At 39.3% G+C, this 14326-nt stretch overlaps 1 protein-coding gene across 11 annotated transcripts in view; it reads left to right on the top strand.

The window, feature by feature from the left end:
- Positions 1-14326, top strand: part of PAK3 (p21 (RAC1) activated kinase 3) — a 260691-nt gene that overhangs the window by 152676 nt on the left and 93689 nt on the right. For all 11 annotated transcript variants that reach the window (XM_087427736.1, XM_014795348.2, XM_087427734.1 and 8 more), the window contains one exon: positions 10648-10849. In XM_087427736.1, the coding sequence (XP_087283862.1) occupies positions 10675-10849 (175 nt within the window). In that variant the 5' untranslated portion in view covers positions 10648-10674. The remainder of the gene's footprint in view (positions 1-10647; positions 10850-14326) is intronic.

Below are 14326 nucleotides of genomic sequence, written 5' to 3'. Positions count from 1 at the left end.
GGTTTATAAAAGATCTAACTAAAAATCAACCCCTGAAATTAAAACCCCATAACAAGATGCAACTTAGTCCTTAAATGTAACATTAAAGGAAGCAGTGTCTTTTTCCAAGTGTTATGTTCTTAATACATTTCCCCAAAGGAGGTCTGTTCTGCTCATATATGGCTACAGTTCTAGAACGATGCTTTGTGTCACCCATACTGATCCCTTCTTCTGTAGTTCATCAGGAGCCAGAGTCCTGGCTTTTTAAAGTCTTGTGCATGTTACTTTCTTCTAGATGTTTGAGATATGTTCTCTTCCTTATATAGCACCAGCATCACTCAGTTCAGCAGAGATGGGCCCAAGGCTAAGAAACCTAATCTAGCATGCTCGGAGTATTTGTTGGTTGGAATATATTGTTGAATAGTGTCTTACATCATCCTGGTGCTTTCCACTTTTCAAATCCTGGTGATTCCTATTTATCCTTCAATTATCTGCTCAAGTGCTCCGGGAACATTAGTTACCCTTCCTGCTCTGTCCCTCCAAAGCATTCTGTGCCTCCCTGGGTGGCATCACATTGTATTCCCTATCGTATGTCTGCATGTCTACCATCTGCACTAAACTGTGAGGTCTTTGAAGACAGGGACTGGTCTTTATTCATCTCTCTTTATGTACCCCCTGTACCTGACACAATACCTGGTGCATATGAATGTTGGCGGCATTGGAATGAAAGGTAAGGTAATGATGTTCTTTGAAACAATATCAAACTTTCCTTACATGTGGAGGTATGATTATTGGCACTGATTTCTCATACAATAGGATAGTAGTCAGTTAAAAAGTCTTGCCCTCCTCTGAACTGCTGCAGTCCTCTTTTTTAGCACTTTTCATTTTGCAATACACACACCCTTACTTGTTTTGTAGTTATATTTTATCTGTATATTTATTTATTTATTTATTTATTTATTTATTTATTTATTTATTTTGATTTTTTATTTATTTATTTTTCCCCCAAAGCCCCAGCAGATAGTTGTCTGTCATAGCTGCACATCCTTCTAGTTGCCGTATGTGGGACGCGGCCCCAGCATGGCCAGAGGAGCGGTGCGTCAGTGCGCACCCGGGATCCGAACCCGGGCCGCCGGCAGCACAGTGCGCGCACTTAACCGCCAAGCCACGGGGCCGGCCCTATCTGTATATTTAATATACATTTTATATATAATGTGCAGCCAGAGATGAAACCCACTACTCAAGCCTATAATCTCACTCAGGGCTGAGCGTTTATTTTTCTCTTTACTCCCAGCACCTTGCATGGTGCCTGGCACATAAGCTTCAATAAATATTTGAGTAAATGAATGCATGCACAGATGGGTTGCTTAAGAGGCATACTCTGAGAGTTACTATTTGACCCCTCAAAGGGTAGTAGGTCTCTGTTTTGGTCTTAGGATTCTTTGAAAGTCAATTAGAAATCAACAAGAAGAAAACATGTAATTGGTTTATTTTCCTATGAAAAGCAACATTAGGCTGACATAAGATCTTTTCCTCTCTTTATACAGCTGTGTAACCCGTAGACCCTCATTATTAAGATGGGTGGGAGGGTATAGGACATGCCTAGGTGACCTGCTAAAGGCCACGAAACCAGGTCGTGGTTGGCTGAACTGGTTGTGAGTGCAGGGAATGTATTAGGCTCAATCTTAAAGGAAAGAACACTCTGAGATGAACATTGTTTGGTACAGAGTTGTAATACCGAGTTATATATATTTATTATAAACAACCAGCTTTCTTCCCCTTTTACTCCCCCAAGTTTTTGTCAAGATATGTTCTAGGCCACAGTCCAGGCTCCACAGGAGTAATTTGGCAACTACTGACTGATTCCCCCTCAGGCCTTCTGACTCCAGCTCCTTCTACCAAACCCTGCTTCTGCTTTATCTGCAATTTTCCTACAGGAAACCATATCTTCCTTTGAGGTGAGGGCTGGGCCCTGTGGTCTCAGCCTGGGGGCTTCCCAGGGCCACAGAAAGACTTAGGTGCATGGCAGTCTTCTCTTTGTGTGTGAGCACTGGGGAACCAAAGCTGATCATGGGCTGGAGTGGGGATCTGCTGTAGCATGAACCAATGATGAGCCGTAGTTTATATAAGTGGACAGTAGCAGCTGCAACCAGGTATTAGCGTAATGGGCAGCAAGAGGAGCAAACTATGTGGTGGATCCAACAACTTGCACAGGAAGAACTTGTGTAAGCTGGGCACGAGAATGCCATGGGAAAGCCAGTATGTTCAATTATGAGGTCATCCTTTAGATCGGACTTTTGGTTTCTAGAAGAATTTCTTTGGGTGAATTATCTTTTCTTAGACCCATGGCCAGTTTTCTTTAAGACAAGAAATTTGTCTTTAGTAGGAGTAGGAGATGGGCAATTCCTACAACTAAGGCTGTGGCCAGCTGAATGTTTATCCCCTACCATTTGTGAAGTGGGATAGATGGAAAGTAGGTCTTGTCATGTCCCACTCTTCCTTCAGTATTTGAGGAAGCCTTTTTATTTAATAGATGTTAATTCCTCTTCTTTAACCATAGCCTCCAAATAAGATACTGAGACACACGCTCAGCTCTTTTAAAATGTGAGCATGTAAACGTAAACTTAGGTCATGGGGCAAAAGCTTGAAGAAGAGTTGCTGCATTTTATGCCAGCTCAAATTCTTTGACCTCTGTTTCTGGCAAGATGTCATTTTTTGGGTGAAATATGAGCTTTGCTAAATTGATCTAAATTCCTGGTTTAGAAATAATAGCAGGGTCTCAATTGAACCCACGTAGCTTTTCTCTTCAGACATGCAATGGGCACCTTCCCTCTAGAAAGCTGATTTGGGTACAGAGAAATTGAGAATAGAGCAAGGACCTAGAATGATGAGCTATGACGTGCAGGTTGGAAAACAATGTTCAGGCATCTATATGGTACACAAAAAGCCCTAACAAATTCGGAAATTAAATTTTTAGGCTTGAATTTGAGGAAATTTGTGGCTCTTTCACTGAAGTGGATCAGGGAAGGGTATAATTATCACCCATGCATAGTAACAGAGAGCAGCTAGAACCCCAGAATCTCAAGATGTCAGTTTACCATATCCTGCTCATTGGGCTGTTAGTCGGCATCTAATTTTTTCCATCTGAATGCTTCCAAGGATACCACATTCTTTTTTGAGAACTAGGAAATGTTTTATTACTGGGTTTTGCCCCTCTTTCTTTTTCCCACACATTTCTTTGAGTCATCTTCTAAGGGAATCATTTATGGCTTTTTAATGCTTAAAAAATATTTCTTCCTCTGTTCCTTATGCATCTTATTTTCTCTTCTTAGAAGCATTAATGTTGGAAATGAAAAGCTGAAACCTGTAATAATGCATCAGTTTGCAAATATAAATACACGTCAGATGATCATTAACATTTTCTTGGCGTTAGCTCATGCAGCATGCACAATGAATAATCAAGTGTGGTGCTGCATATATTTAGAAGCTTAAGAAGTCATTGGAAAAAGAACTATTTGTCCCACATAATATATACAGTATATTAGGTCTGGTTGCTGGGGTATACCTATCGATTTCCTTATTTGCAACCTATCATTGGAATTTGTGACTGTAATATGCTGGCTTATTGGATTGATGTCAAGTTCCTGCTGAAAACAATGGAAGTCACTCATAAAGATGTTAGCAGAGAACAGGACTACAGGGGAACCGACCTCATTTGCTTGTTTGTATGAGAGAGAACATGAATGTATTCTGTGTGAGTGTGCTTGTATGTATGTCAGTAGTGAGCTATCTTTTACAGGATCTAAGATTGAAACTAGGCTGCTGTAAAAAGAGCTAGTACCTCCCTTGCTTGTCTGGCTGCTTTTGCAAATCTGCCTAACAAGTAGCTCAGCTCCTCCTGATCAAATGATCTTAGAAATGGCTTCCCTCCATTACACACTGTAATGGTATCTCCCAGGTGAGGCTCTCTGAAACAGCACACCCCTGTCTCTGATAGCAGAGTTCCCTTGGTGAGTGCCCCAGAACAGACAAGCTCCCAAACAAGGCCGTCTAAGAATTTGTACTACCGGCCAGCAAAACCTGTTGGAGTTCAGTCAGTAAATCACCTAGCCTTGGGTCTTTGGATGAGAAAAGCAGTTGAAATCAGTAAGTACCAGCCTGAGTGGGTTGAAATGAAAAATCTAGAACTGTCATATGAATATTTTAGGGGGATTGTATATATATATAAAGTGTGTGTGTTTGTAGGTTTCCTTGGATACACATTGTGTTGGTGTAGTGAAAAGGGAATTGAGAAGAGTTTGAGATTCTAGTCTCAGTTCTTTCACTTATTTTGTGACCCTGGGTAAGTCACTTAACTGCTATGCCCTGTAAGTTTCTCATGTGGAAAATGGGGATAGTACTCCCTTCTTCCCATGTTAGTGTCTGGCTCAAATAAGAGCAAGATGTGGAAGCTCTCTGGACATTACAGAGTCGTATAGTAAAAAATGAGGTGTTGATAATCAGATGATAGCTGGCTTCTACATGATGCCCAGTTGCTTGGCAATTAGATTAGTGCCAATATTCCCAAATATGCCTTCTTGGCTCAGACCTGCTTCAAGTAGGCATATAGAATTATGTGACATTATGAAAAACTTACTCAGAACTGCAACAAATGCATAGAACATATAGAGTTTGGTTTCATTACCTCACATGTGTATTTAATGCCAACTGGGAACAAGGTACTGTACTAGGCAGTGTGAAAGCATACAGTTATGACTGAGGGGGCCTTACCCTCAAGGAGCTTATGATCTAGTGAGGGAAATGACATGTATAATGACTATGTGCAATTTGAGACAAGATGATGGAAATGCTAAGTTGGGCCCATCTGGCTCAATAGTGGTTGGGCTGTCCCTTGTCCACCTGGTCTGGGAATGGAAGTATAGGTTTAGAGCTGTGGGGAGACCCAGACCTGGCTTGCTCTCTTCCCTGTAAAATGAAATGAATGCTCTTTCTTTCCTCTTGGGCATCTTAGCATATTATGGGAATTAATGTTTTAAAGTCACTAGAAATCTTCAAATGCAACTTGCTATAGAAATGTAAAGCAATGTATAATCTTTCTTAAAATTATAGTACATTGTCCCCCTTGTGGAAGGCTAGATGATTTTCTTCTTTTCTTTCTTTGGCAATAAAAACAGTCCACTACATCTTCTTACATTGTCAGTCATAAGTGTCTGAGCCGGTTGGTTTAGTTGCTGCTAATGCGTCCAAGATAAAGTGGGTTCAGTATCAGTGTAGGCTGGTTAGCAAGCATAGTTTGTTTCTCAGTCACAGTCTATACCTAGAAGCTCAACTAGCCATCTTGAAAATGTTTGCTTTTGTTTACAAGGGAGCCCAGTAAAGAGCCAGCAGGTAACTCTTGGATCCTTTTTCCCAACACCAAAGTACAATTTAGTGTATACATCATTCTGATAGTAAAAGCAGCAACCTATTCCTTAAATACAAAGAACAGCCCAGTGTTGATATCATTGTCTAAGGAGATATTGGCTGACTTTAAATCTATGTTTGCTTAATACCTTGAAGTCTGGAAGCTGTCATTAAAAGTTCAATTTGTCTTGATCTGTAGAGCTAATTCTTATTATAAATATCTCCCAATTTCTAGAAATTTGAAATACTGCCATGTTTTGTGTGTGTGTGTGTGTGTGAGGAAGATCAGCCCTGAGCTAACATCTGCCAATCCTCCTCTTTTTTTTTTTTTTTTTTTGGCTGAGGAAGACTGGCCCTGGGCTAACATCCATGCCCATCTTCCTCTACTTTATATGGGACGCCGCCACAGCATGGCTTGCCAAGCGGTGCATCGGTGCGTGCCCAGGATCTGAACTGGCGAACCCCGGGCCGCCGCAGGGGAGTGCACGCACTTAACCACTTGCACCACTGAGCCGGCCCCAAAATACTTTCATGTTTTGTTACTCATTTTAACATAGTGAGAGTTCTTTGACTTGTTTACTATATTTCTAAGATCCTAAAATCCATCTTCTTTCATATGTGCTCATTTTAGTTTAGCCGTCATCTCATCAGTTCAAGGTGTCTTGCAACCCTATTTTTTCATGTAGTTATCTCACATGAACTAATGTGAGATAGTTAACCCTGGAAGTTCACCCTGGAAATTTCCTCTAGGCTAAATCTCATTCCTGTGTTATATCCTCTGTTTGATATGGAAAGGCTATTAAGCAATATTGGTGTGCTCACTGATTTGTAGTAATAGCTTTGTGTGGTTGGTGGTTTAGGAACTTTACCTCTGGGTTTATTAGATCTTGGCTGTGCATCTGCTGGCCTGGGCTTTTGTTTTTGTAAGGAGGCCAGTATTAGTTTGATTCTCATTGGGAAAATGTGCAAATAAACAGTTATTTAGATTTTGAAAGCAGACAATAATACATGTGCGTTGTCTCTGATGGCACCGTATCTGGTGAAAATATTTCAGTTGCTTATGGCTTAATAGATGCCCTTGCAAGTTGTAGGGCAAGTGTTTCTGGAGTCTCACCCTTCACACACCTGGGTAGAGCACCTGTGGGAAATGAGTGCATTTGGCATTTTTGGTTGCATCCAATTCAACATATACCATAGTATAAATTTTGGCCACATTAGCTAGAGTATGACTGATTACTTATCCTTCCCCTTCACTCCTGGAACATGCAAGTTGGTTGCTTTCCGTTTTAACCTACTGAGAATTCTCTGGATGTGTAGATTGGCACTGCACTATTAAGAGAATGCATTTTGGAGGAATGAGAGAACAATGAAAATTGTTTATAATGCTTAATCAGCTCACTTAAAGTTGCCATGCATCTTGATAAAAGTTTTCCTCTAAAATGCTTTGCAGTAATCTCTGTGTCAAAAGGCAAGGCAGTGAAGGGCTGTGTGTGTTTGTGTATGCGCCTGTGTGTATATGCCGTTGCAGTTTTTTTGGTGGCGAGGGGAAGAGAGAGAAAAAGGAAGATGAGGAGGGAGGGAAAGAAAGAAGTAATCTTTCCTAGGACTCTGAAAAAGGGATGTTCAGGCTCCTTGGTTATCATGAGACCAGAGGCTCATTTCTTATTGCTGATGAATTTCAATTGTAATTACAGAGCCTTGGTAAACCACATTAAGTCCCAAGGGCTGGATCAAAAATATACACCATCCACAGAAGATATTTGAATTCTCTCTGAAAAACCTAGTAGCCAAGTATGCAATCAATTTGTGAACAGATATAAATTATTGCTAGTTGTCCATTAAAGTTAGCTGTTTCTCCACAATACTAAGGGCCAAGTTCTAAAAGGGAAATGAATGGCCTGTGGCTAGATCCAGTGTGCCACTCACTTGCAAGTTTCTATTCTGTTGCAGAAGTGAACGACAACAGTTAAACTTTAAAGATAAACAGTTTTTTGATTGGGTTCCTAGAGAATAATGATGCTTTTGTACAGTTCTTTAAATAGAGCCTCCAGCCACCCCAAACAAAATAGTCTCTTTCAAGATCTTGGAAATAATGACATCATAGGCAAATTGAACCAGCAATCCATTAATAGTATCCTTTGTAGAAAGCAGTCTCAGAGGAGGGACCCGGCTTAGTAAATTGGCATTGTTTACAAACATAACATAATAGAATCCCCCTTTTTTTCTATGTTTGTGAAATAGTCGGAGACACCTCCCACTTGGGAAACAAATAGATTAACAGCAAGGCTTCCTTACAGGTCTCTACCCATTCTTCATCAACCGGTTTTCTAAAAGTGTGCTTTGAAGCACATGCTTTGAAGGTGAGTTAAAGATAACAAGAACCTCCTGCACCATGCCTTTGTCATCACGTCAGAATTATCTGGAATCATTAGAAAAAAGTGAAGATTGGTTATGCCTTGTAAAGGGTAATAAAGAACTGAAGTAATATCAGGATAATTCAAGCAAAACCAAATCTGAAATGTCTAGGTAAACTGAGTGATTATTTGGTTCATGCTTCATGTTCTTGCTGTGGGACTGGACAAAGATTCTTAAATTTCATTTCCGTCTCTGTGAAAGGTTTATTCCAGCTCCTTTTATAATCCCCTGATGAGTTGAATGGAATTAAAACAATTCCAGTTTGCTGGGCAGTAGAAGGGTGTGCCATATAAGCTGAGTCCTTTGGAGAATGCCTGTGGTATGGACCACAGCAAGTATGTGGTGTTGAAATTTTGATCAGGGATTTCTAGTGTAATATAGGAGAGTATAGTTTGAGTTTTATATCCCAAGTAGCCCTTTTTTCCAGACCTAAAATATACCTAGTCAAATAAGGTGTCTGCCCAGAGAGTGTAATTAGGAACAAAACAGGCCGCTCCGTTGGCCATAGCTATTTATCAAGAACAAAGGAGCCTAGTATTTTAAATTATGTAGGTGCACTAGAACCCCGACTAGCCCAGACTCTTACTTGCCTTATTACACAAGATCAGCTTTGTATATCATTTTGAAGAGGCCACGCATTTTTCCCTGACTTTTGTCATCTCAAGTTAAGTAATATGTCATCAGAAAATATGTATCATCCAGAATATGGTGGCTCTCTCTCCCTATGAGACACATTCTTCAGAAACCTATCTTCTGGGTATTTCTATTTAAATCCTCAGTTCTTTTGCAATAACTTTCTAATTTCATTATTTTTACCAAGCTATATTTTATATATCCGAAATTTATGTAATAATCACCCAGGCATTATTATTGAACTCAGAAAAGTAAAACAAAACAAAAAAATAACAGAAAGTTAGTGCATTGTTTCTGGTGTCAAATTCTTCTCAGTCACTAAATTAAAAACCATGAACCTGTCCAACACAGAATAATGCCACTGGTGAAGTCAGTCTTAAACTCACTTTTCTTCTGGAGAAACAGTGAATTTAGAAGGACCAAAATCAAAATACAAAAGGAATGCAGGCCCGTTAGCACTTGTTTCATATGCTAGTTAAAATATTTACTGGTACCAGAAGTATCTATGAATATACTCAATCCTTGACATCACATTTACTTTTTCATTTTCCTATAGTTTTCCTTTCATTTTCCTATAGTTGTACCCATACAGGAAAATGTGAGGCTTATCAAATTGTCGTCGGTGACAAAGCATTTATTACCAAGTATTTTCACTATCATGATTACTTAAAAAAATACAGAATTGGTCTTAATTCATTAAAATAATGCAAGGCATAACAGGCAAAGGAAAAGACAAGAGATCTCTTGTCCAAATCAAGATCAAGCCAATTATTGTTAGTTGGCAGTCACCTGTGCAGATGGAGAAACTACTAATTGATACTAACATATTCTTGAATACTTACAGGCTGTAAATATTTGAGAGAATTTAGAACATAGTAAAATATTTCAAATTCTCCACATATCATGATGCAACTTAGAGTTCATTACTGAAAATAAACACATTGTAACCACTAAAGAGCTAAAAAGAATTATGATAGATTATTTCTCATTACAGCAGGTAATGAGGAGACCCCTGTTTTTGTTATTGTTGTACTTAGGTTTGTTTATAGTAACTGTTACTGGAATAAAGTGATATGCTAAGTCGTGTTTGGAGAGCTCTTATGCTCCTAAATTAGTGCTAGTTAATACTTGGTGAATTTACAGAGATTTTGTTGAAATGCGATTTAATTTTCCTTGTATTCAAACTGGAGATTCACTGGGAAAGTACTCTTAATACATAACTTGTGATGGCAAGTGTCAGGTCTCTAATGAAAGACTTGAATTAGAATAGGAAAATAGTTGGAAACAGAGACATTTCCTTGGGGCGTCCATGCTTTTCCAGTTCACTTTACCCTCCCAGTGGGATGAAAGCTGAATGTATTCAGCTGTAAGAATAAGATACTAAAGGATAATAAAATTCAGAGCAGATAAGTTGCTAAAACCAAGACTATTTCTTACAACCCTGTTACCCCTGCGAATTCCCTTGTTCCCTGTTCCAGGACATAAAATGTGACAAGGAGAAAGGATATGGTGCCTCTTCAGGAAGTGGTCCTCTCCTTGGAGCTCCTCTTTGCTCATGGTGACATTTGGCCTGCCTTTATCTTCTACTTGCTACCTGAAGATGGGCATTGTTTCCCCTATCAGTACACCCCACTGCTGAAACTGCCAGGTCTATTAGATTGTTTCTTAGTTTATTTTTCCCCATAAAACAGTAGAGTGTGTTTTGTAAATCAAATACACACAGGTAAGAATCAGATACCAAAGGCATCCCAATGTCAAAGTGGCTAACAAATCATTGTTGTGGACCATTAAAAATCAACAGCCAAACCTGTGTCAATTCCAGACTCCAAGGAGGTTGTGCTACCTGACCATGATGATCATCAATATAGAATTTTTAAAGAAGAAAGATTGTAAATTGTTCATTAAAAAGACTGTGAGTGGACAGCAGAAAATAGAGTTTCATTGTGAGAAAATGAAGGGACCTTATGTGTTTGTGTATACATATTGAAAAGCCATTAATTATTGCCGTTACTTTCCTCTTTGGGAAATTGCATCCTTGGTCTTTAGGGAGGCAGCTCCCTCATCTCTAGAAAAGAAACCTCTCAAAATAGTCAATTCAAAACCTGAGACAATGTGAGACTAATTTTTTCGTTTCTAAGGTGTTAGAATCCCCATGTTTACTAGATTATTTTTAGACCTCTCCTCTCTTAACACCTGTTTTCTCCTCCTTTTCTTTAGGAGCTGTGCAATCAGTTGTAACTAAAAATGTCTGACGGTCTGGATAATGAAGAGAAACCCCCTGCTCCCCCACTGAGGATGAATAGTAACAACCGGGATTCTTCAGCACTCAACCACAGCTCCAAACCACTTCCCATGGCCCCTGAAGAGAAGAATAAGAAAGCCAGGCTTCGCTCTATCTTCCCAGGAGGAGGGGATAAAAGTAAAGTATCAGTGGCCGGGCATTGAAAAGGGGCTGGTTTACTCTTTCATTGTCACTTTCTTTCTTGGGTAGTCATTTATTGAGCATTGGCTATTCAGAGCCTGCCTGACCTTTACATCTACATCTTCGGAGGTTGCATTTTGTCAGAGAATAATATTTGGTTGACTTACTGTGGGTTTACAGAAAATACACTTATGCTGTATTTGTCTTTCACATAAAATTAAATTTATAGTGTTAAGCCAAGGGAAATCATAGCAACAGTACTATCTTGAATATATAAAGAGTGACTTTCTTTCTGATAACTTAGAGAATTTACAGTAATCGCTTCCTAACTGCAAGTTGTCCTTATTAAATTTGAGTATAGGTGGATTTACTTCTGTATACCTTTTTGACAAATGTGAAAATTTTGAATTGAGTATACGGGAGTGAGTCCAAGTTGCCACATTATTGTTTCTCTTACTATATCACAAGGTAGGAAGAAACTTCTGAGTCATTTGTTTCTTCTCTCATTCTTCTGCCAGTTGTCCCCTCCGCAATCAGCCCTATTTGCTCTATCACAAAAATATATTATCATTTATCCTTGTGTTGTTCATAATACCATTTGGTGCTTAAATATCATATGCTGACACTTTGTAAATCTGGGGAATATAAAATCTCTAGTAAGTAATTGTCAGCTTGCATTGATTAGCATAATTGAACATGACTTCTATAAATGTGACTATTGAGGCAGAAGAGAGTAAATCAAGTACAAGGACACTGGCACCACAGAAAGTTGCCAAAAGGGCAAGAAGGGTGATGTCTTTAGAAGAGAAAAGGGACATTATTGATCTGCTTCTTCAAGATAAAACAAATAGCTTTGTAGGTCATTTATATGGTGTTAATGAATCCATAATTTGTACCGTAAGGAAAGCTGAAACTCTTATTAGGGCCAGTATTGCTTCTTGTACACCTACGTCGCTTAAGAGATGCTCTATCCCTCATAACCCAAGGATAGAAAAGATGGAAATGATGTTAAACGTCTGGATTGAAGACAAACAAAAGAATAACAAAACACTGTCCATGCAAGGCATCTGTGACTATGCAAGAAGAATTTTTGAAGACATATTTTCAGACACTGAAGTGGATCCAGAAAAAAATTTTGCCGGGAGCAAGAGATTGTTTGAGAAATTTATGGTGCGCCATGACCTAGAGACCAAGTCTTACGTGACAGTGGTACTGGGGAAAGAACCACTAGATCCTGTAGCTCCTGTGTTGTATCTGCCACAAATCCAGCATGTGACTGAAGAAGGGGATTATGTGCCTGCACAAATCTTTGATGCTGTTGAGATCGCCATGCTTTGGAAGCCCTTGAATAATCCGCTTGCCCTTTTGAAGTGCAGGAGCCAACTGATGCTGACATGAGTTCAGCAAAAACAGAAAGGCTGACAATTCTGTTTTGTGCCACTACTTCAGCTGACCTCATAGTGAAACCATTGCTGCCCTACAGATAACTACGCCCAAATCTTCTCAGGAGAAAAACCTGAGCCAAGTTTCTGGTGTACTGGCATGCAAACAGAAAAGCCTGGAAGACTCCTCTCCTTAAGGAATGGCTTGAACAGTGCTTTCTTGTGGAAGTTCAAGACCACTTAAAAGAAAAAAATCTTGAATTCAAAGTCCTGCTGATTCTTCACAGTCCTTTTGGTGCCTCAGATGCAGTTGCCAATGTGCATCCTAATGTTAAGGTTGTCTTTATAACTAGTCGTATGTCTCAGATCCTTGAGCCCTTAGGTCAGTACTTGATCCAGCCATTCAAGAAGACTTATGCCAAACTAATATATAACTTTGTTGTTCAAAATCTCGCAAAGTTTCCTTTGTCTGTAGATCCTAGTGCTGCTGGGATTCCTACACCATCACTAATGCTGTATTCTTAATAAAACAGGCATTAGATAGTTTAACAGAGCCTTTCATTAATGTGACCTGGCAGAAGATTTGGCTAGAGATGGTAAAGTAACTTTCAGTGGTTCCTCCTGAAGACAAAGAATCTTTGGATCAAGAAGAACCTGTGGATGAGAATGAACATTTGGTGCAGGAGCAGTCATTGGCTGAAGTTGAATCTGAGCCTGTTGACGCTAATTCAGGTGATGTGTTGCTGCTAGGGGATGACTCTCAGGAAGCTTCCAGTACCCCAGAGGTGATTACCATAAGTGATGATGAAGATAATTAGGAAGCTATGGGACTGGAGACAAATACAGTTATAAGCAAAAGGAGCAAATTTTTTAGATCAGGATTAAAACCTCCCCAAGAAACTAATGAAAACTGATACCTCTACATGTCAAATCTTACCTGTTCAAAGCTTGAGTAACTTAGCAGAATTCTATAAAGAGGTGCTCTGATGCCTTCAAAAAAAATCACAATAAACAGAAACCATCTTCAGCAGAACTTAAATCATCAAGTAGTGCCATTTAATTCTGTTGCTGGACAGCTGATTAAGCTGCCTTCAGACAAAACTTGAATTGATTTAATTGAACTCTATAAAGAGGTGCCTAAGAGTCTTTTTACAACACCGTATTGGGAAGAAAGCAACGTCAGAAGAGCCTGAATCATCAAGTAGTGCCATTTAAATACCCGTGCTGGACAGCTGATAAGCTGTCTTCGGACAAAGCTTGAATGATTAATTTGAATTCTATACAGAAGTGCTAAGGTATCTTCAAAAAAGACTTGAGAAGACAGCATCTTCAGAAGAGCCAAAGTCATTAAGTCATGTGACTTAAATTCACTTGCTTGATAGGGCTAAAGCCAACAGCAAGTTGTTACAATTTCAGGATTGGACTTAGATGACTCTGAGACCATGCAGATCCATGATTTGAACTAATAGTCCATCTCTGTTCATTGCTTCACTGTCACCCCCATTTTCCACTGCCATAATGAATGGTACATTCGCATCACCTCTGGAAATCATCTCAGGATCTAAATGGAAACTATGTAGAGCCTATCATTTTTACTAATTTAAGCTATGTAAACTCTCGTTATTCTTATGTAATGTACTGTTGTTATTGCTTTGTTTTACTGCACAAAAAAATATTTATGAGGGCCTTCAAGAGTTCATATGTGACCTCACTTTCCCTGCCTCCTTTTTTTTACCTCCTAAAATCATAATTTCCTCAGCCCAACTCTCCTACCTTGGGATTCATTCAGGAACCTGACCCTCATAGGTAAGGAGGGGTTACTGTTTCTGTGTTTCTGCCTCTTGGTGACTGCTTGAGTTTTGCCACAGTCAGTCTTGAATGAATGGAAAGAGCACTGGACTTGGGTTCTGGAGACCTGGGTTTGAGTTCAGCTCTGCTACTGATTATTGTGACTTTGGGCTAGTCACTTACTTTCTCTAAGCCTAAGTTTCATCACCTGTTAAATGAAGATATTAATACGTGGCCTACCTCACAAAGTATTTTTGATAATCAAATGTAATTCTAAATACCAGAGTGCTATTAAAAGTAAAAT

Source organism: Ceratotherium simum, chromosome X (assembly GCF_057802395.1).
Source record: "Ceratotherium simum simum isolate JZ-2026a chromosome X, ASM5780239v1, whole genome shotgun sequence".
NCBI lineage: Eukaryota > Metazoa > Chordata > Mammalia > Perissodactyla > Rhinocerotidae > Ceratotherium > Ceratotherium simum.
This window is presented reverse-complemented; position numbering and strand designations above follow the sequence as displayed.